A 23540-nucleotide genomic window follows, 5' to 3' on the forward strand; every position below is an offset into this window, starting at 1 on the left:
CTGTGTGAGTGATTGTGTGTCTTCCAAATGCCTGGGACCTGCCTGTTCTGGAAGGGTCTTCACTTGGTGGGGATTAATCTAGAACTGCAGCTACTTGATTCTAGGCTGGTCTCAGACTGCTGATCTTCCTGCTTCAACCTCTGAGTAGTTGGATTCTGTATCACCATGTTCAGCTCGTGCTAACAACAAATGCTAAGGAAGTGCAGACCTCAGGGCTCTAGCAGAGCACACCAAGCTCCCACACATCTTTCCATTTATTTCCTAGGACAAATTAGCCCAGTGTGAGGCGTCTTACATGGTTATGAGGCAGAGAGAGACAAAGCTGGATGAGGGATGAAAGGCACCCATGAGACTTTTTGGTACTTGGTCATGAGGGAGAGCACCCTAGGGTAGATTAGTGATTTTATAAGAAGAGGAAGGAGCCAGGTGTGGTAGCGCACACCTTTAATTTTGAGGCCACCCTGATCTACAAAATGAGTTCCAGACCTTGAATTTCTGACCCTCTTTTATCTTTGCCTTTCTAGTGCTGGGATTATAGGTACACCAAGTGAGCCTCAGCCCACAGACTTTTTTTTTTTTTTTTTTTTTTAAACAAAAACCAAATGACTCAGGCACTCACAGGAAGCAGTCAATGGCTACTTAAGAAAGGCAACTGCCATCCTGACTTTTCTACTAGGATGCTGAAATAGAAAAAAACAAAAAACAAAACCATAAAATCCAGCCAGGTGGTGGTGCATGACTTTAATCCCAGCACTTGGCAGGCAGAGGCAGAGGCAGAGGCGGAGGAAGGGGAGGAAGGGGAGGAAGGGGAAGAAGAGGAGGAAGGGGAGGAAGGGGAGGAAGAGGAGGAAAAGGAGGTAGTGGCAGGCAGATCTCTGAGTTTGAAGCCAGCCTGCTCTACAGATTGAGTTCCAGGGCAACTAGGACTACACAGAGATCCAGAAAGAAAAAGAGATCCAGATTTTCTTCTTGAAAAACCAAGAAGAAGAAAAGAGAGAGAGAGAAAGAGAGAGAGAGAGAAAGAGAGAGAGAGAGGAAGGAAGGAAGAAAGAGCATAAAATCCAAAGTCCAAATCATATTCAAAATAAATGAAAGGATGTGTATATGTGTGCATGTGTGTGTGTGTGTGTGCGCACACACGCGCGTTTAGGAAGTAGACAACACCTGTGGCTATCACTTCCACACACACAAGGATCTTGAGCATAAACAAGATATGCAGCTGTGCTCCTATTGCTACCTGCCGCCTCAAGAGGCGGGTGCCAGGAAGAGGCAGCGTGCTCAGTTCACTCTTGACATGTCCCTCTGATTAAAAAGTGGAGAAGAGAAAATATGGGAGGAAGATGGAGAGTTATGGGGGGAAATAATGACTGCAACTATGGCAAAAATTGAGAACACAAATTACATTTACAAATTTCTCCCCAGCTGACAAGCCACCCAGCCCAGAGGAAGGAAAGGCACCGGGGAAGGAGGCTGCGTGAATAATTCATGCGGGCGGGAATCTGGCCTGGGCACAGACTGTTCCAGTGGCGAGGGCCCCAGGAGCTGCTGTAAAGATAGGTTTCTCTAGGTCCTCTTCACTCCCTGAAGCCATCAGACAGAGCCTGCGGTGAGCCGGGCAGACCAGACTAGATTCAGCCTTAGCAGCTGCGCTGTCTGCAGCCAGCCACCAAGCTGCCTCATTGCAAATGATAATTCCAGACAGAGAAATGGAAATTTTTGTCCTCTTTAATTTTTTTCCCCTCTTTTTCTTTCTGATATTCGCCTCCTGCAGGAGGAGAACCACAATCCAGGTGGCTGACGACCGGCGTGCACGTGTTCCCAAAGTCTCCCTCGGTTATGCCCTGTGGTGGCTGTCTACATTGTCTAACAAGTACTACTAACTCCTGGTTTCTCGGCCAGGGAGACAGTTCAGTGGTAGTGCTTGTCACACACGCATAAGGACTTGAGTTCAGTCCCCAGAACTCACATAAAAATGCCAGGCTTGGTGATATATGCTTGTAATCTCAGCGGCAGGAAGGTGGAGACAGGGGGATCATTGGTTGGCTAGTGAGCTCTGGGCAAATGAAGGATTTCAAGGACAGCATCCTTGAAGATGATACCTGAGGAATCATCATCTGGCCTACACACACACACACACACACACACACACCCTGCACGTGAGTGTATATGCACATACATCAACATGCTTACACGCACACAACACCCCCTCAAACAATGCCCAGAGAGTTCAGCATACATTAGCCCTTAGCCCCGACCCCAGCCCTTTGTGCATACTGCATCTTCTTTCAGCCATGGAGGTCATGTGACTCCTAAAACTTTCCATAGTTTCCCAGCCTTTCCTATGCAGTGCACCTCAAAACAGAAATGAGTAGTTAGGTTTCAAACCCCAGGACAAATGGCTGAGGAGCCTGTTTAACAAATCAAAGCAGACCTTGCTGCCAGGTTCTCTCTGCATTCCTCAGTCCCCACCTGTTATAGGGTATGGCTGGCATTCACTCTGAACTCTACAGGCTAGGGGCGGGGCCACCCTTCCCCCAGCTGCTCTTCAGACTCTATCAGATGCTCCAGGCTATTCTTGTCCACCACGTCTAGGATCTGTCACGTCCCTTCTCTTCCTTTCTATTTTATTTTATTTTTTCAAGAACCACTTTTACTAAATTAAAAGAAAAAAAATCCAGATTTTAAAACTCTAAGATGCTAAGAATCCTGACCCACGACTTGAGGAAGGAAGGCTGTCAAACCCTGCTGCATTGTTTGCAGGTTGAAGTGACCCTTTTGGAAGCAATATGTCTAGGAACTTTAAAAAGCTGTACTTTGTAGCTCAAGAATAGATTGACTGTCTCTGGCACCAGACACAATAGGCCACACATTTTGCTTGCTGCTAGTAGGGTTGAGTTTGCTTTATTTTAGTTTTCTATTGCTGTGATAAAACACTGATCAAGGCCAGTCGAGGTTATGATTGCCTTTAATCTCAGCACTCGGAAGCAGAGGTAGGCAGATCTCTGTGAGTTCGAGATCAACTCTGTCTGCAGAGTGAGTTCCAGGACAGCCAGGGCTACACAGAGAAACCCTGTCTTGAAAAACCAAACAACAACAACAACAACAACAACAACAACAAAAACCCCCAAAACCAAAACCAACCAACCAACCAAACAAACAAAAAACCAAAAACTCTAACTGCTGATGAAAAGCAACCAGGAAGGAAAGCCAGAACGTGTGGCTCAGAAATCTCGGGCCACAGTTCACAGAGGAGGGCGAAAGCAGAAACTCAAGGATGCAGCTAGATGGGCAGTGGTGGCACATGCCTTTAATCCCAGTACTTGGGAGGCAGAGGCAGGCAGATTTCTGAGTGGTCTACAGAGTGAGTTCCAGGACAGCCAGGGCTACACTGAGAAAAAAAACAAAAAACAAAAAAACAAAACAAAACAAAAAAAAGGATGCAGCTAGAAGTGATGTCACGTGCTCCCAGGCTTGCCAATAGAAGCTGTGCTCTCTCCTCCTAGGAGTCACTCTCTGGCTGGCCACAGATCACCAAATGCTATATCCAGCTATTTTGTGGCTGCTAAAGGACTTTCCTTGAGATTGGAGGGTGACTGGTCTAGCACTTGGCGTATCTTAACTAATACCAGGTACCAGGTCCAAAAGAAACTCTGGAAAAAATGGCTGTGGTGCCTATTAGCACAGCATAGTCCTGCATCTTGGCCCTTCTCAGCTCTTCTCAGCCCACCCCTACCCTACACATCTGCAGCCATGGGCTTCCTTTCCCCCAGCCTCTCCTTCCTATATAACCATGCCATTTCTACCATGCACCCTCTTTTCTCCATCTCTGTTTTCCTCCTTTTTTGTTCCCTCCCTCCCTATGACTTAGCTCAGTCTGCTGGCCATGTTTAGTGATTACTTTCCTGCTCTGGACTCTTCCAGATGTCTCTGGCTATATTCTCTCTCATATTTCCACTATAAGCCTTCCCTTCCCCTCAACCATACGATGGAGTGGTCCATGTCCTCCCTTATACAGAAGGAAATCATCAGGTGAAGGCAAGGATTCCTGGGCAGGGATGCTCCCATACCCAACGCCGTCCCCTGTGGTGTGATGAGACACACGGTTTTCTGTATGCGTGCCGTGATGGCTCACCTTGGTTATTGACCTGACACCGGGAAAGAGGCTCAACTAAAGATTTCCTTCCATCTGATTGACGTGCAAACGCGTTTGCAGAGGATTTTCTTGATTGCTAATTGATGCAGAAGGGCCCAGCCCGCTCAGGCTGTGCTATTCCTAGGTAAGTAGGCCTGGGCTGTGTCAGAAAGATAGCTGGATGTGAGCCAAGGAGCACCCTTCCTTTGTATCTGTTTCATCTCCCACTCTGCTCTCATGCCCTGCCCTTGCTTCCCTCAATGATGGGCTGTAATCTGTGAGGTAAAACAAACCCTTTCCTTCCCAAGTTGCTTTTGGCCATGGAGTTTATCACAGCGACAGGAAGCAAGCTGGGACACATGTAACCATAACAGAAAGCCAAGGATGACATCGAGTTTCTAAACCCTGTCTCCATTTCCCAAGTTAGGATTATAGGCATATACTATCATGTCCGATTTATGTAGTGCTGAGGTTCAAACCCATGCCTTCGTGCACACAACGCAAGTACCCTGTTGTCCTCAGCACCCACTCCTCTCCCCTTTTCATTTGGAGTTCTGGGACTTGAACCTAGGCCTCACATATGCTAGGCCTGTCCTGCACCATGGAATTAAACCCTCGCCCTGGGTCATTTATTTATTTATTTATTTACAAAACAGTTCATTTATTTTGATTTCATGTACATTGGTGTTTTGCCTACATGTGTGAGAAAGTTGGAACAGGGGTTGCAGACAGTCGTGAACTGCTATGTGGGAATTGAACCTGGGTCCTCTGGAAGAACAGCCAGTGCTCTTAACCACTGAGCCATTTCTCCAGTCCTGCCTGTGTCATTTTTTATTTTCTCCTAATGCTGTGTCTGCAGTGGGCATAGATTGTACGTTTACGATTCAACCTTCAGGGATCTAGAGGAGGAAGGAGGGCTGGCAGGGTCAGCAGCAAGCAGCACCTTTACTCGCTGAACCACGCGTAGCTGTGTCTCTGTGAGTGTATGTACACACGTGCATGTGCTCACGATGAGGGCCCTGGGCCCTCAGAGCTGGACTTACAGGAGTTGGCAGGGTCCCCAGCTTGTTTGGTGAATGCCGGGATTGTATAGCAAGTGCTATCAAACAACTTTCCAGCCTCCCTCCTTCTCCCTTCCATCTTCTTTCCTTAAAAATTAATTTTGAATCTGAGTGTAGTGATACATAGCTTTAATCCTGGCACTCAGAAGACTGAGGATCTCTGTGAGTTCCAGACTAACCTAGTCTACATGAGTTCCAAGACAATCAGGACTACATAGAGAGACCTTGTCTCAAAAAAAAAAAAAAATCAAAAGAAAACATTTTTGGAGTCAGGTACCTTGTAGTTAGGCTGGTCTCAAACTCAGTATGTAGATGAAGGGAACTCTTCGGTTTCCACCTCCTGTGTGCTGGGATTATAGGTGTACTTCACCACGCCCGGTTTGCTCTGTTAATGCAGTGACTCTGTGATGTTACAGTTATGAGCAAATCTTCAAAGCAATGTGGCTAGTAGGTACAGTTTTCTCAATAACAGGCATTTTTTCACTATAGTTCCCAAACTAGATAAGAGTGACCCCCCCAATAAAAATGAAAATCAAGTTATTTCTGTTTATCAAGACCTACATGGTCACTGTTTAAAAATCAAAAGGACTAGATCCATCATTGAGGGTAAAAAAAAAAAAAAACCCACAGGCATAAATACCCTTATGTATTAATATGGGCAGTAGGGAGGGGAAGCAGACACTCGGGCTCAGCGGCCTGTGTTTTCCACTGAAGGTGATGCAGAGCCTGTCACCCACTTCCCTTCCTCTTTGCACTTCTCTGTCAACAAAACATCTGACCTGCAGAGGAAGGTGGCTTGGGATTCTGCTAAAAACAGTAATGATGATCAGACACCATTACCTCCTATCAAGGTACCAACTACCTTGTATCTATTTTAGTTTCTTCTAAACTAAGCACAGATTTCTCTGCAGAGGCCTGGAGCTGGCCAGTCTCCGGTGTGGAAAACAAGAGCTCAGCGAAGCACCAGGGCTCCTCGACTTCCCTGATCTCCAGCCTTGCTCCTGATTCTTGATGACAAAACACATTCTCTGCCCTTGATTGATTTACTGGAGCATCTGCAATATCGGAGAATGACTTGGCCTGGCCTGCCGTCCTGTGCACAGGGTGTCTTTGTTGGGATGGCCTTCTGACTTGAGAGAAGGGTCTCTCGGTTGCAGCAGGCTTCTGCCATGCTAAAAAGTGCTGAAAAGACAGCCACAGCAGTTCTTTCTGGGAAAGGCTGTTTGTCTGAGTCTCTCACCCAGACTGCCTGTCCTGTGCGCCCTCTTCCCCTTCCCGCTGGCTGATATAATGCACAACCAACATTCTCAGGGGCTTGTCTTTGTACTCTTCCTCACTTTACTATGTCTTTGGCATCAGGTTGTCAAAATTCCAAGGATGTGTGTGTGTGTGTGTATTCACGTGTATACATGATTTTCTTTCTCTGTGTCTCTGTCTCTGTCTGTCTGTCTGTCTGTCTCTGTCTGCCTGTCCATCTGTCTTTGTCTCTCTGTCTCTCTCTGTGTATAAGGTATGGATGCTAGAGGGCAGAGGACAGGTATTATTTGCCTTGTTTTTGATAGGATCTCTCACTGACCAGTAACTAGGCTGCCTGGCTATCAAGCCCTAGAGATCTGCCTGTTTCTACCATCCTAAGCACTGGGATTATAACCATATAATGCCTCTCCCACACAATTTTTTTTTTTGAGGTAGGGTCTCATTACTCCTAGGACTGCCAGGCCTGGAACTCACTACCTAGACCAGGCTGACCTTGAACTCACAGAGAGTGGTGAGATTAAAGGCATGTGCTACTCTGTCCAGCATGTTTAAAACAAAACAAAACACAGGAGTTGCTGGGGCTGAAACACAGGCTCTCGTGCTTATAGGAGAAGCTCCTTCCAGACTGGACTGTCTCCTCAGCCTGGCAGTGAGTGTTTTAGGGCTGGTGAGGGGTGATGGGGTCCACCGTGTGAGATGAGGTCCCTCTCCTTTTGTCTGGCAGGTCAGTGGTATTTCCTCTAGTTTGAGGTCAGAGCTGGGCCCAGCAGCCCTTCCTCTCTTCCTGCTAGTCTGCAGCCTGACATTGTCCATGAGCAATCGGTTTCAGAGGCACTCAGCTTGTAAGCACCTTTATTCATGTAGGCAGAGACTGTAATAGACTGTAGGGGAAGGAGGTTGTCCTCAGCTTCCACGTCCAATTTCATAGCCTGACTCAGACCAGATTTTACACATGTCTGGAAATGGGTAACACATGTTTTCATTATTAAATGGTTTCGGTGAGCAGCTTTATGGAAGCCTGTGTCCCTGCTGATAGATGATGGCAGGATACTGAAATGGGAACCACAGGCCCAAGTGGCCAAATGATCACATGCTGTGGAGAATGGACTGTCCTGGCAGAAATGTCAACCCTTTAGTTTTCTTCAGCCTGTCATTTGCTACAGAGGCTCTGCCTTCTGAAAGCCCCCGAGGTTTCCTAGGGTTTGTCAGAGACTTGAATAGAAGTGTCCAGGACACAATGGAAGAGTGTTTCTTTTAAGTGAAAGAAATCTGGCACATCCTTCAACTTTCAGGTTGGGAACTGGGCTGTCAACCTGTCCTTCCTGGCTTTCCCACGAGTCACAGATTTGTTCCAAAGTGTCACCTTCATAGTCTGCATGTTATAGGTATAGAGACTTCAGGGAGAGGCTTTGTCAGAACTTCAGGAATTAGTGGTGCCCTGGGAAATTAAATGTTATTTATTTATTCATTTACTTATTTACTGATTGATTGAGTATTGTTGTTCTGAGCTAGAATCTCATGAAGCCCATTTTTCCCTGTAGCCAAGGATGGCTCTAAACTTCTGAACCTTCTGTCTCCACCTCGCAAGTGCTAGAATTGCATATGTAAGTCTCAATATCCGCTTCTGTGTGTTGTGTTTTGTTGTGTTTGTTTGGTGTGCGTGTGTATCGTGTGTATGTGTATTGTGTGTTGTATGTGTGTATGGTATGTTTTGATTGTGTGATTGTGTGTGTGGTGTGTGTTTATGGATGGTGTGTATTGTACTTGTGTGGTACGTGTACCAGTGTGTGCGCCACACGTGTATGTATGTGTGTATAGTGTGTGTGTTGGGCATGGGGGGAATGAAGCTCAGCTATTGGAGGAGACTTTGGAGAGAGTCTTGTCTCCTGTCCGTAGCTCTGACTACCTTTATCTCTCATTAGGGTTCTCTCAGTAAATAAAACAAATTCCAAATCTGTCTTCCTACATCATCTCCCATGATTCAGGAGTCTAGAGCAGTGGGCTCCTTTGTTACCTTTTTAAAATTTATTCATTTTTTTTTTTGAGACAGGTTTTCTCTGGCTATCCTGGACTCACTTTGAAAACGAGGCTGTCCTTGAACTCACAGAGATCTGCCTACCTCTATCTCCCAAGTGATGGAATTAAAGGCATGCACCACCATGCCTGCCTCTTCTTCCTTATTTTTGTATGTAAACTCACATGTGCTACGTGTGTGGGTAGGCCAGAGGTCAACCTCAGGTGTTGTTCCTAAAGATGTGCCCAACCTTTTAAATGATTTATTTTATGTGTGCATCTGTGTGTGTTACATACATGTGAATACACATGTGTGTAGATACCCACAGTGGCCAGTAGAGGGTGTCAGATGCCCTGGAGGTGGAGTTACATATGTTTGTCTGATGAGCTAGGGGTCCAGTCACATTTTGTTCATTTTTATATAGGGTCACTCACAGGCTTGAAACTTGTAATTTGGATAGGCATGCCTGTTTGTGTATGTGTGTATAAATGTTTACATGTATGAATACAAGTGTCATAGCACATATGTGGAAGTCAGAGGACAACCTTGGCATTGGTCCTTGCCTTCCAGCTTGGTTCCAGGGTCTCTTGTTATTCCAGGGTCTCTTGTTATTCTTGTTCCAGGGTCTTTTTATACTAGGTTCACTGGCCTTCCAGTTTCTGGGAGCTCTCTGCAGCCTAAGGTTGGAGGGATCACCATGTGTGTATGGCACCAGTGGGCATCAGGACTACAAAGTAAAGTGTCAAGGGATACTTTGGGACAAGGTGGAAGCAGGAGGTGCTATGATTTCTTCTATAGATTCTAGAAATTCTAAAGCCCCTGCTGGTAGTGGTGGGGAGGGGCTGGTGGTAATGGGGACACTCGATTTTGGTGCACTGCTCTGAGACTAGGAGGATAATGGGCTCTGTGTGATACTGTAACCTCAGGAATTCTTGGGGGGTGATAACTAAACAGCAGGAAACACTTCCCACATGCTTGTGAGAGGGATCTGAGATTGCAGCCTGGACTCTCAGATGCTAGCAGGGTTGTGTTAGGGACTGTCACATTGTGTCCAACCCTGGATCTACTCTGAGGAACACATCTGCAGATTAACCCAGGCTTTAGTGGTAAGGCCTACAGTTAGTAGACTACATTGGAGTTGTGGGACCTGTTAGCATTCTGTCTAAATTCCACCCCACACTTACCTGGCAACAATCAGGTAGGCCTGACCCACTATAAAAGGGGCTGTTTATCCCTTTCATCCCTCTCTTACTCTTGCTTTTGATCTCTTGCTTCTCTCCTGCTCTTGCTCTCTCCTACCCCTCTCCCTTCCCTTCCCTCTCTCTCCATGTGCTCAAGGCCATGGCTCACCTCTACTTCTCTACTCTATCCTTCTCTCTCCCTTTCTCTGCCTCTACTACCCTCTTAACTCCCCTCCCCATGCCCTGAATAAACTCTACTCTATACATGTGGCTGGTCTCTCAGGGGGAAGGAATGCCTCAGCATGGGTCTACGGAGGAACCCCCTTTCCCCATTCCTCCCCCTCCCCCCATAGAACATATTTTTTCTGTCTTTATCTTTTTATAAACATACCAGGATCAGTCAGAGCTCACTCTCAGTGGTGGCTTGCAATGCCTTCACATCTTGTTTGTTTGTTTTTCAAGGCAGGATTTCTCTCTGTAGCTCTGGTTGTTCTGGAACTACTAGCTCTGTAGACCAGGCTGACCTCCAACTAACAGAGATCCTCCTGCCTCTGCCTCCAGAGTGCTGGGATTAAATACCAGGCCCAGCTTTCAACCCTTCTCTTAAAGTGGATTTTTTTTTTTTTTTAAAGAAAGGGTCTTATTTTGTAGCTTAGGCTGGCCTGGGCATCTTTACAAGCTAAATTTTTATCCTTTTAGTAATATTCTTTAATATTATCCAAACTTTATGGTTCAGGAACCTAAGACTGAGAAAATGCAGCTTGAAATTAGTAACATTGACTAACAGAGGCTCCCCTAACACCAAAGCTGAAGGTGGGCTCAGTTGTTGACTGAACTCTAGCTAAAGGTTAAGAGTGTTTCACTAACCGGGGCGGTGGTGGCCAGCCTGGTCTACAAAGTGAGTTCCAGGACAGTCAGGGCTATACAGAGAAACCCTGACTTGAAAAACCAAAAAAAAAAAAAAAAAAAAAAAAAACAAAAAAAAACCAAAAAACAAAAAAACAAAAAACCAAAAACCAAAAAAAACCAAAAAGTGTCTCACTCGCACCCTGGTTACGAAAGGCTGGCACCTCGTTACATTTACTTTATATTTCCATTGCACCAAAGCAGTTCTCAGAGTGTGTCAATATCTGAGATTTACTGAACTGAACCAGAGAAGTCAACAGCAGGGAGGCTTGCTTCTGTGGGCAGCTTTAGACGTTTGCACATGAAACTGTAGCAAAATAAGAATATACTGTTCAGGAAATAAAGTATATCAGACAAAAAATTCGTAATCGATGAAATCGGTCTCTTTTAAAAGTGGAAATATCAAAAGAAAGTCCCGATAGTCTTATGTGTCTAATATCAATGGTCTTTTCTGAGGCTTTTTAAAAATACCACCTTTTAAAATCATGACGAAACCAAGTGGTTTCTTTCTTTAATATCAAGGCACGAAGCTTTGTTTGTAGTAGCAAAAAGCTTTTAAAAATAACTGAACGGACATAGTTTCAATCGCAAATGGTCTATTTTACTAGTGGAGATCAACTAAGGAGAAAAGACGTGGTAACCTCGGTAACGGCGTGGGGGAAGGGAGGACGGAACACCGAGCTCTACGCCCTAGCAGGGGTAGAGCGGTGAGAACGCTCGAAGAGGTTTGGCTTATTGGACGCGCCGTAGATAGCGGTGCATGCTGGGCCTTGGCAATATGGCGTCCTCCTTGATGTGCTGATGAGAGGAGTTTTCACTGTGGCTCCAGAGCAGAGGGCAAAACTCCCCTGACCTAATAAGCCCAGTGTCCCTGTGCTGTCCGCGGGCCCGTGTCGCGTGTGTATCGGGACTCGTTCCTGGGTAGGAGAGAGCCACGAAGCAGAAGGCCAGCACGGGCCTGGCCGCGCGGCCCGGTGGCTGAGGAGCCCGGCTGCGGACGGGCACGATGGGCCGGTCCTGGCTCAGGTTGCAGCCCCTCAGGCGAGTGCGGGACCCGCAGGGCTGAGAGCCGCTGGGCGAGCCCCGAAGCCCCCCGATCCCGATCCCTTGAGGCCTCAGCCGGGCCAGCACAGTCGGAGAAGCCGCCCTGCGAGCGGGCCGGCCTGCCCGCCGGGAGCCACTGAGGCGTTGGAGGCCGAGAGCCGGGTCATCGCCGGGCCTGAAGTCTCTCCCGCCTCCGCCAGTCCCGCTTGCCGCCCTCCTGACGGCCTGCAGAGCTGCGGGGGCCGGCGACCGGGCGCGCGTGTCGCCGCTCGTCCGGGTCCTGCGGGCTTGGGTACCCACGGGCTCGCCACCCACCCCGCCCCCTCCAACTTCGCGCTCAGAGTTCGAGATAAAGATCTCCGAGGTTTAGCCTCAATAAGGATCTTCGAACGCTCTGCCGCCGTCTCTATTCCCAGCTTCCCGTTTTCCCGTATTTTATTTTACCAGTTCTGGTCCACACTAGTTTTTAAGGCTGGAGGTTCTCGAGCGCCTGCTGCCAAGGACTCCCCCTCCCCCTCCTCCCCTGATGGAGTCGGAGATGCTGCAGTCGCCTCTTATGGGACTCGGGGAGGAAGATGAGGCGGACCTTACAGATTGGAACTTGCCTTTGGCTTTTATGAAGAAAAGACATTGTGAGAAAATCGAAGGCTCCAAATCTTTAGCGCAGAGCTGGAGAATGAAGGATCGGGTGAGTGGCTTCTCATGGCACCTTTTTGAGTTCGTAGTTTTCCAACTAAGAAAGTTCTGAGCAAGGACAGCCTTTTTAGAAGGATGCGGGTATTTCGAAGACACATGTTGCACTAAAATCCAAAAAGCTATTCCAGACTCGGGTTTTGGCTAGTCTCTTCTCACCGAGTAGCGTTAAAAACGAGTTTTAATTCAGAGGGGGGAAAAACACCAAATTAGGAACTATAGTTTCACAGATACTTATATGCCCTTTACTACACTTAGTAGCACTTAGAGAAAAGACAACTTGGGAAATAATAGTTAACGTGCTTAGTCTATTTTTGTAGTCTGCTTTTTTTCAAATAACCAGGTTGCCTGAAGTTCAGATGTCTGATAAAGTGTGTTGGAAAACAAGATGACTTGAAATGTTTAGCCAATAACAAATTCAGGCAAAGTTATTTTAAGGTTGCAGCAGGTTTCATCCCAGTCCTTTGAACATCTTGTCTGTGAGGCTGACTCCCTGTGTATGTGACTTGTGGTCACTGTAACCTGGAGATAAAATTTCCTCAGTGGAAATTAGGGAGCATGGGGTATGATGGATTGGAACCTGGGTTCAGTTTTTTGGCCGTTCTTCTGATCGTGGAGTGTCATGAGATGTTGGTAGCAAAGAAAACAGCCAGCTGTAGTGCTGTTAGTTCCTGGTCTAACAAAAGGGGAGTACTGTGTCTTGTCTGTGCACACCCATATTGTGTGTATGTGTGTTTACTGTCTCTTGTCTGTGTATACCCATAGTGTGTGTATGTGTGTTTAGTTGTTTTCTCCTCCTGGGCTTCTTTCATTTGTGTGAACTTTTCAGTATAAAAGAGGAAATTGGTGTTATAATGTGTCATTTGTTTATACTTGGTATGTTTTTACTTGAGATGATTGTTTTAAAAAGGTGTATGTTGATGAACCCTCAACATAGTTCTAGCAATGACCAGTGTTTCAGTTGTTGATTTGGCTAAATTTTATCAAAAAATTGATAAATTTTTTTGTTTTTTGATTTTTTTTTTTTTTTTTTGAGACAGGATATCTCTGTGTAACATCTCTGCCTGTCCCGAAACTCTGTAGACCAGGCTGGCCTTGAACTCAAGAGATCTGCCTGCCTCATCCTGCTGAGTGCTAAGATTAAAGTTGTGAAAATTTTTTTTGAGACAAGGTTTTATGTAGTGCAGTCCAGCTTGGTGTATAGTCAAAAGCATTTTATGCTGGGCAAGGTAAATCACTCTTGTAATCCCAACACTCTGGATCTTGAAGCAGGAGGATCACAGGTCAAGGTCAGCCCTACTACAACGTGCAAACCCTGTCTTAAACAAGGATAAAAGCAATCTAAGTTAAACTGATGGCTGAGAGAGACTGCATAAAGTCTGTTTTATGGACATGTCTAGTACTAATGAAATAAAAATAAATTTGATTGCAGTGTTTATCTAAAAATAAATTTGTTTTAGAGCAACTCTACTCCCCCCCCCCCCCATTCGATTTGGTGGAGTTCTTATTTTAAACGTTTTTTTCTCTCCTGTTCTTTTGAATGTGGTTTCTTTTGCTACCTAAACCTGTACTCAAACTGTTCAAATCACATTAATGGATATCTTTTGAACTTTTAGTTTAATACTTTTCTAGAGTCAGGGTTTTATGTAGTGCAGGCCAGCTTGGCGTGTAGTCAGAATGACCCTGAACTCATGCATCCACTTCCCAGGTGCTAGGATTATAGGTGTGCACCATGGAATTTACTCTTTTTTTTTTTAAGATTTTATTTTTTTTTTATACATATGACAAGTACACTGTAGCTTCTTCAGAGACACCAGACGAGGGCATCAGATCCCATTATAGATGGTTGTGAGCCACCATGTGGTTGCTGGGAATTGAACTCAGGACTTCTGGAAGAGCAGTCAGTGCTTTTAGCCGCTGAGCCATCTCTCCAGCCCCCTGAATTCACTCTTAAATGGTCCTAGTGATCAAGCTCAGAGTTTGTGCACGCTAAGCAACACTCTACAAACTGAGCTACATCTCCAGCCTTATTATTAAAGTGTTTTTTTCTTTTTCTTTTGCCAGGAGATAGATGGTGGCACACACCTTTAGTTCCAGTCCTTGGGAGGCAGAGGCAGGTGGATCTCTGTGAGTTCGAGGCCAATCTGGTCTACAGAGTGAGTTCCAGGACATCCAGGTGTCTACACAGTGAAACCTATCTCTGCCTCTGCCTCCTGAGTACTTGGATATGAAGGCTTGAGCCACTACCACCCAGCATACTAACTTAGTTTTAAAATGTATTTTATTTATGATTACTTATTAGTGTTCTGTCTAGTATCCTTGTTACTGGTTTCTAAAATTGTGTCACCAAAGTTGACTGACAAGCTCTTAGGAGGTTTTTGCCATCCAGCTACAGGGCACGCCCACCCTCAGTCCCTCCTCCCACAGGGCATGCCCACCCTCAGTTCCTCGAGTTCCACCTTCAGCCTGGTTCTGGTTCTTGCACCCCTTGTTTTCAATCAATTGTGGTTGTTAACTTTTTCTTTTAAAGATTTACTTATTTTATTTATGTGAGTACACAGTAGCTGTCTTCAGACACATCAGAAGAGGGCATCAGGTCCCATTACAGATGGTTGTGAGCCACCATGTGGTTGCTGGGAATTGAACTCAGGACCTCTGGAAGAGCAGCCAGTGCTCTTAACCTCTGAGCAATGTCTCCAGCCTGCCTGTTAACATTTTAATTACTATGTTGCCTTTAGTTAGATTGTCTTTTGATTAATTCTACATATGGGGAATGATGCATATGTGTATCAATATTGGGGAATATAATTGTCCAGTAACTAGACACACTTACAAACTGGAGTTGGACATGAATCATTCATGGGCTGGTGGCAGAGGAGGTGTGCACCCATCCCCCATTTGTGTTTTCCTGTTGTGCTTAACAGTTCTTACAGCAATCCTTTTCCCACTGGAAAGTGGCCAGGTAGGGCCACTTGGTCTCAGATGGCCTGCATGTATGTAGGGTGGAGCCTGGGAAGTCTGAGAATGGGTGTCCTGATAGAGGCACCTGGGAGTGGGTGTGGGAGGAGTGTGTGTTCATGGCCAGCCTGGGCCACACAAATGAGTGATTGAATTTCAAGCCAGTTAGATTCAAAGAGAGATCCTGCCTTTAAAAAAAAGGGAAGGGAAAGCAATTGACATGCTCTGTGTAGACTCTCAATAGACATACCATCTAATGTAACTAGGACTCCTGATAGACACACAGCTGTCTAATGTATGTGTGTAGACTCTCAGTAGACAGACTATCTAATGTACCTAGGACTCTTGAGAGACACACTGCTGTCTAATGTATGTGTGTTGGGCCACTGATGTATATAGTCCACAGGTATGGAGATGTATCTGTAGCAGGAGGAGGCCCCTTATGATGTCTTTGAAGCATGGGTGGGTGGAGTACTTCCTGGTCCCTCATGGTTCCCTCTGCCTCAGCTTGTATCTTCACGTGGAGGCTGCTGTGTGTGCTCATTCTGTTACTAATCCAAAGGTCCTTTTCCGTCCACCAACTGACACGGCCGGCCCTTCTGTGTAGCTCTTTACTTGCTTTGGCTCTTTGTGAGTGTCCTTTCTGATTGCTTTTGGCTGCTCTTCAGACTCCTTTGTTGCTTGGCACCTAGGTGGGGAGTGCCCAGGGATGTGGCTTGTGAACTGTTCTTGTCTGATTTGTGGTTTCAGCTGTCCCATGCCAGGGACATGCACAGCTTGTTTTTAGTTCTGTCCCATGCCAGGGACTCGCACAGCTTGTCTTTAGCTCTGACCTTCCTGAGCTTGCCATCTCAGATGCTGTTGTCCACTTTGTCTTGGTCCCAGTATTCACCACCATTCAGCCGGCCATGGAAGCTGCAGGTACATAGGTTCATTCTCTCTGGCTTCCAGCTGCATCAGTAGGATCAGAAGATCACCTCACAGCGTGTCTTACACCAGACTGCCCTTCTTGGTCTGCAGCCCCAGTCTGGCAGCGATGTGTCTTGTCTGGGTACTGACAGTTGAGTACTGACTAGTTTCCCAGCATCTCTGTGTCCGTTCTGCCCTGATGTTTGCATGCAGTGGTCAAGGGACCTTCTGAGGCTGAGGCTTTGCTGCTTCCTTCCTGGTGCTCTGTGTTGGGTTCTGAAATGGCAGAGCGGTACAACACAGCTTCTTGAAACTGCTGTGAACCTGCCCCTTTTGCTTCTTCAGTAGTGATGCTTGGGATATTCTCCCTCCTTGACCCTTCCATGTTCTCACTCAGATCTTAGTCATCTTCTCAGAGAGGCCTCTGGGCTGCTCAGTCTGAAGCAGCAACCCGGGCACTCGTTGCTATTTGGGGTCACCATTTCTCCAATATTCTCACACTTCTTCAATCAGATAAAAACAAACTTTGATCATAAAGCAGAGAGTTACTTTGTTCAAGTCCTCAGCAGTACTAGGCACATAGTAGGAACCCAACAGAATGTCCTAGCTTACCAAGGATTTCTGTAGATCTCTCAATGAGCACTGAAAGTTACCTAGGGATCATTATCTCCATGATGGGGACACTGGAACTCTAAGTAGGTGCCTAAAGTCATACAATTGATGTCTTAGTTAGGGTTTTACTGCTGTGAACAGACACCATGACCAAGGCAACTCTTCTTATACAAGACGACATTTAATTGGAACTGGCTTACAGGTTCAGAGGTTCAGTCCATTATCGTTATGGTGGGAATCATGGCAGCATCCAGGCAGGCGAGGTGCTGGAGGAGCTGAGAGTTCTACATCTTCTTCCAAAGGAAGGCAGGAGTAGGCCACACTTCCTAATAGTGCTGCTCCCTGGGTCAAGTGTCTTCAAAGCACCACAGTGAGTGGCAGCAATGGAAGGAAGAGGCCCCTGCCTTACAGAAGCAAAGCTGAGCCTGATCACACTGTCTCACAGAAAACATCCCTGTCCCAACGGGACACTGAGGGCAGTTTGGTGCTGATGCTGGCACAGGTGGTGCAGGAGAAGATGAGGTTGCAACTGTGCCATCCTAGCATGGGATGAAGGAGGCCATCTGAACTATGTTAGTATTCTTTGTCAAGCAGAGAAGTCTCTGGTTTTACTTGAAAGGGTCCTTGGTGTAGCAGAGGGTGTGATTATTTTGATTAAATTTTAGTTCTTGAGCCTCTCTGCCTTTGTGTGTTAACTTTTATTTTTTCCAGAGGGTTTCTCGGTTTAGCCCCGGCTGTCCTGGCTCTGTAGATCATATTGGCCACCAACTCACTGAGATCAGCCTGCCTCTGCCTTCCTGGCACTGGGATTAAAGGCATTTTCTACCACCACCCCAGCTGTTAGCTCTTCTGCTTTATACCAGACCAGTGGCTGCTTGGAGGAGAGGCTCAGTGCCATAGTGGGGCGTGGCAGGTGGCCTTGTAGAGATGGCTCTGTGGAGGGGGTGAAGACTAGGTGGAGACGGACTCTGTGTCCAAAAACAGAGGGGCCCAGTGGCCATGTGTGTGTGGTCTGTGGCTATAAAGGGTAGTAGTGGCCAGCGGTTGGTGACTCTCTGTTGGCCTTGGGCTGTCAGGTGTCAGTAGTGAGTGGACAGAGACAGCGCAACCTGTCACTCCAAGTAGCCTAAGGAGTTTCTCTAACCTTGACTCAGGCCAGATTTGGATTTGTGGCTTCCATACTGAAAAAAATTTCACTGAAAAGAATTTTGGGGTTAGACAGTATGATGAAGTAGGGTTGAAGGTCTTTTTGAATGTGGCAGTCATCCTCAAGTGGACTCCTCATGGCAGAGTCACAATGCATTGTTAGCAGTACTATCCTGGTGGCTCTCAGGTCATCCCCCTTGGAGATGTCTTGGTCGAATTAGTCTGATATGGCAAAAGCAGGAGCTGTTAGGCTTACTCAAGGAGCATAGTTTATATTCTTCGTTTGGAAGTGGGATTTCCAATAAGATCCTAGAAAATTGCAGGTTTTTATAGCTGGGGAGGGAGAAGAGCCACAAGCAGTTAATTATGCCGAAATTCTTCCTGGTAGGAGACTTCAGCCAGATTCCTGAGTGAGTGCTTCCTTTCTCTTTTCTACACTCCCAAGACCTTTGCTGTCTTCTTGTACTGCCTTTGTGGTAGGGAGTGTGTGCCTCCCCTCTTCATGTTGGGGAGGGGGGCAGCTACTGAGTCTGTGAACACTGTGTCTCAAGGGAAGGCTGGCAGGCCCTCTTTGGCCTGGGTAACACACACGCACTTGCACATGCACACATGCACATCCTCGAGCAACCATTTTAAGGAAAATATCAGACAGTGTTGCCAGTGAGAGGATTGGAGCTTTCAAATGAAAATTAGAGTTTGTAAACTTGGGCAGTTGACAGATCCTGATCCTTACAGAGTTCTCTGACAAAAGCATGATGGGAACATGCGGGTGGCTTGTTTAAACCAGTGAGCACATGGGTGTGGGGTGTCAGTCAGGTGTCCTCACGGCCACGGAGGCTGTAGTACTCAGATGGAGTCACTTCACAGAGTACCACTTAGCGAGCTGCAGTTTGTTGATTACTGGGATGTTTGGATCCTCCTGCCCTTTCTGGCTGTAGGTCTTCTTGGGAAAGATGTAGACACATGTTTTAGAATGCATCTGTCTTCTCTGAAGCTTCATGGTAAAGAGATTTACCAGAATGTAGAACACAGGGGGCTGGTGAGATGGCTCAGCGGTTAAGAACACTGGCTGCTTTTTCCAGAGGTCCTGAGTTCAATTCCCAGAAACCACATGGTGACTCACAACCATTTATAAAAAAAAGGATCGGATGCCTTCTTCTGGCATATAGGTGTACATATGGACAGAGCAACTCAAATTAAAAAAAAAAAAAAAGAATGTAGAACACAACCACTTGTCCCACTAGCAGTTTTGAAAATATACTTATTTTTCAAAGAAATGTTACTTGTTTGAATAAATAATGAGTTTATAATTACTTTTAAATTAGCTCATAATATATTACATTTTAAAATGTTTTACCGTTTAATACAGAAAGTGTTGATAAATGTAACTCATTAAAAATGTCTTTGGGAAAAAAAAATGTCTTTGGGGCCTCAGAGACTCTTAAAGCCTAAAGGGGGCTGCTGGCAAAAGTCTGAGGAGTATGTGGTCAAAAGGAGAGCTGGGGAGATGAGGTGATGACTTATCTGACAGTAGAGGAGACTCACCAAAAGAGTGTCTAGCCTGTGCTACTCATCCTAATATCTGTTTGTCTGACTGTCTTCTCTTTCTAATCTATGTATTGTTTGTGTCTGTCTATCTATCTATCTATCTATCTATCTATCTATCTATCTATGTATCTATCTATCTATCAATCAAGACATTGTTTCTCTGTATATCCTTGGCTGTCCTGGAACTAGCTCTGTAGGCCAGGCTGGCCTCAAATACAGAGATCTACCTGATCTACCACCCAGCTATCATTCTGACATCTTCATACAAGGAACATTTGGGGTCCTTTGGGGTCTGAATTGAAGCTGAGGTGTGCCTGTGAAACATATGTGCTTGGGCAGTCACTGCCTGACATATAACAACCACCAAGGCCTTCTTTCAGTAGCTCTAGATTTAACTGTGTGTGTGTGTGTGTGCGCGCGCGTGAGCGAGTGTGTTAAATGGCATAGTTTACTCACCCAGGAGGATCTTGTTCTGTGAGAAGAGCACAGGTGGCCTTTGTGTGCAGTGTACAGGAGGAACTGTTGGCTGTCTTGAGTCATTCAGAAGGGTTGAGTGTTGACTTGAGCTGTACTCTGCCCTCTGCACCTTGCTGCCTGTGCTAGAAGAGCAGCTGGGTCTGACACACTGGTGTGTGTGACACACTGGTGCGTGTGACACACTGGTGCATATGTCAGTGATGGTGTTACAGGCATTCCATATTAGACAGGATTCCATATCAGACACATCACCTGTACTGAATTCTGTGTATGAAACAGGAACCTTTCACACTGGTCAATATTACATTCAGCTGCTCGCAGGTGGGAGTAAAGGACTTGGGAAGGACAACAGTGGAGGTGGAGGGCCCTGTGGTGGGGACTAGCGGTAACCCAGGTGAGACTGAGGGCTGAGTCCTTATGGGAAAATGAAGTAATTACAGTAGAGTGGAGGATGCTGTGACTTGAGCTGACCTGAGGAAGGCAGAGTCCAGGAGTCTGGCTGGGATGTCGGTGTGTCTGTATGTGCTGACTGTCTGCAGTTAGTTCCTCTCTTCTTGGCCCTGGAAGCCCATGAGATTGCCCCAAATGTCTCATGTGAATCTCAGGAGTCAGAGTATCATCCATTGGAGTTAAAAAAAAAAGTCTGCTTAAAAAAGGTGCCATGTTTATTTTCAACAGCATGCTGTGAAAGAGTCCCAAAATGGACTGAAGCATTTCCTCCTCATTATCACCTGGCGGGGGTCTGAACCAGAGCCTCAGCAGGGCAGCGTGTGGCTCATGTGGACCGAGTGCTCCAGGCTGTCCACTCACCCTGCTATTCCAGAGACTTTTGTTGGCAATGATACTTGTTTCAGTAGAGCAAAAAAATTTGTCATCTTTTAAAAGTCTAATTAAAGAAGTGGAAATGCCATTTTAGTAACTATTTGGCACTGTATGTTAATGCTGTAACATGTCCTTAAGCCTTGAACCTGCCAGGTGCTGGGTGGTGTGACTGCAGAGAACTTCTTTAGAGTCAGAACAGGAAGCAGCTCACAGGAGACAGTCACTGTTAACGGGGATTAATTTTACCCTTTCAGATGGGTCATTTGTTCTCAGCTAATGGCATTTTGTATTTTCTAAATTTTGACATAAATTTTAGATGTACAGAATCAGAGAAGTCCAAAATGCAGTGAACTTCTACATACTCTTACCTCAGACTCAGGGCTGTTTCTTCTCCCATGGACCTGGGGATTCTGTTCCCCTGTGGGCACATGCTTGGTGCCCAGCTCATTGAAGGGCTGATTGGTAGTGCTGTCTGCTTTATTCTGCCTGTGCCCTAAGAACAAGAACTCTCTTGTGTAACCGTAGTGTAGTTGTAAAACTCAGGACATTTGTCACAGATATTTAATGCTATCATGTGATAGCTTGAGAGACAGTGGCCTTTGTAGCCTTTTATGTTTGAATGGTCCCAACATGGTCCCCAGTTGGTGGACTGGTTTGGAAAGGATTAGGAGGTGTGGACTTCCTTGCTGGAGGAGGTATGGCCCTGAAGTGGGCTAAGTTGCCCTGGTCTTGGATTCTATCACAGCATAGAAAGTAACCAGTTCATGGTATCTGCTCACAGTTCACATCCAGATGTCTCTGGCCTGGCCCAGGACTGACTTTTATTAGCAGTTTATGTCCCTTCGCAATCCAGGCAGGTTACACAGTGAGGGAGTTCAAGGTTGCATCATTCTTTGTAGTGTATTTGAATCGAAAGTAGCCTTTATGAGAATTTCCTGACCTTGGATGTTTTTCTTGTTTTTTTTCCTTCCCTTCCCTTCCCTTCCCTTCCCCTTCCCCTTCCCCTTCCCCTTCCCCTTCCCCTTCCCCTTCCTCCCTCTCTCCCTCCCTCCCTCCCTTCCTTCCCTCCTTCTTTCCTTTCTTTCATAACTATGGTTAGATTTTAGCTATGTTTAGACACACAATGACATTAAAAACTTTGACATTGTTATGTGTGATCAACTTTCGTTTCTGTAGCAAACATCAGAAACAATAACTTAGGAGGAGAAAGGGTTTGTTTTGGCTCATGGCTCTGACCTCTCAGTCTGTTACCCATAGCAGTCTTGTTTTGAGGCTGTGACAGGACAGCAGCACATGTCAGGAATACACAGTGCAGGCAAATTCCTTTCCTCCTGGTCCATGAAGTGAGGGTGTAGGGTCTGAGGTCTGCTACTTGCAAGTACAAGGCCATACCCCTGCTAAGCAGAAGCTCTCACTGGGTTCTCCCCAAAGTGCCACGTGGAGGAGCAAGTCTCTAACAGGCAAGCCTTGGAAGGCCCTGAGGATCCAAACCTTGAGTCTAAGAACCCTGGCCTTCAGGCTTGTGAGGAAAGTGCTTGTTTTATTTGCTGAGCTAACTTAGGCAAACACATAACAATGGAACACAGAAATTGGAACAATAAGCTTATGCTGTTAAAAAATAAGTATGGGAGTCGGTCAGAATTATGTGACCCTGAGACCATGTACCTCATTTGAGATGTCCCTAGAAGGGATGTTTGTCATAACCAGGTAGAAACCCAGAGCTTGTGCTCTTCACCTGCTGCTGAGTGGCACGATAGTGACAGCAGCGCCCTGCATCCTGGGCGTTTGAATGGGGTTGGTCTGTTGTGCCAGAGCCACTGGTCTGCCCTGCCCTGTGTTAGCTGTAGGTGTCTCTCAGGGTGAGAGGAGAGTCTCTGTGCTTAGGCAGAATGGCTAGGGGTGCTGTGCAGAAAATGGCAGTGGATTCTCACACAGGTGGCATTTAGAATTGGTAATTGAGCTCATCCTCATCAAGAGCCCTCTGTCACTAGACCACCCTGGAAGCGGGGGCTGGTACTGACCGTGAGATACTAGGATTGGGGCAGGCTAGAGTTGGTTTTTTGTTTTCTCATCCTGCTTGCTGGGCTCATCAATAACCCTTTACAACTATTCCTCCCCCCCCCTGCCCCGCCCCACCAATGGTAACTCAGTCTCTGGGCACAACAACTAAAACCTAATCTTGTAAGCCCTATTAAAATCTGATTCCTCTGGTGGCGAATCCTTGTGGATCTGCCCTGATACCAGGAAAGCAGCTACATCTTACCCTTCTCTGTCCCCGTTTCAAAAGGCTTCTTCTTCTTCTTTTTTAACAGAGCCAAGACCTTGTTACCAAGTTCCAGAATTTTGGTTTGATTCATAGCAAATGAGCCTCTCCTTGGCTTCGCAGGGCACTGTGATGAGAGTGATATCCATGTGGTCAGCGGCTGTGTGAATTAGGTTTCTCATCATGGTGGCCAAATAGCTGAAAAGCACTTAAAGAGGCAAAGTTCTATTTTGGCTCACAGGTTGAAGGCACACAGTTCAAGGGCACAGTCCTCGTGGGGACGGCACGGCTGCAAAGTGGGAGGTGGCTGGTCCATTGCCTCCAGTCAGGAGGCAGAGAGATGGACGTGGGGTTTCACTTGCTTTCTCTCTGTTTTCTTTTCGACCCATTGGACAATCAAAAACTGGTCTCCTCAATAAAACCTCTCACTCCTCACACACCTGTAGAAGTGTGACCCTCTACTGACTACAGATCCAGTCACGTTGACGGTGGTGATGTGTTGCTGTGTCTGTGCACA

General features: G+C 46.3%; 1 protein-coding gene across 4 annotated transcripts in view; it reads left to right on the forward strand.

Annotated features, from left to right (window-relative positions):
* Nucleotides 1-11216: 11216 nt before the first annotated feature.
* The window catches only part of Rptor (regulatory associated protein of MTOR, complex 1), a 296687-nt gene continuing 284363 nt past the window's right edge, over nt 11217-23540 (forward strand). For 2 of the 4 annotated variants that reach the window (NM_028898.3, NM_001306081.1), the window contains exon 1: nt 11217-12283. In NM_028898.3, coding sequence (NP_083174.2) covers nt 12122-12283 — 162 coding nt within the window. In that variant the 5' untranslated portion in view covers nt 11217-12121. The remainder of the gene's footprint in view (nt 12284-23540) is intronic. The other 2 variants (XM_006534363.3, XM_006534361.4) reach the window with 1 other exon arrangement.

The sequence above is a fragment of the Mus musculus genome, chromosome 11, assembly GCF_000001635.26.
Source record: "Mus musculus strain C57BL/6J chromosome 11, GRCm38.p6 C57BL/6J".
NCBI classification, from domain to species: domain Eukaryota; kingdom Metazoa; phylum Chordata; class Mammalia; order Rodentia; family Muridae; genus Mus; species Mus musculus.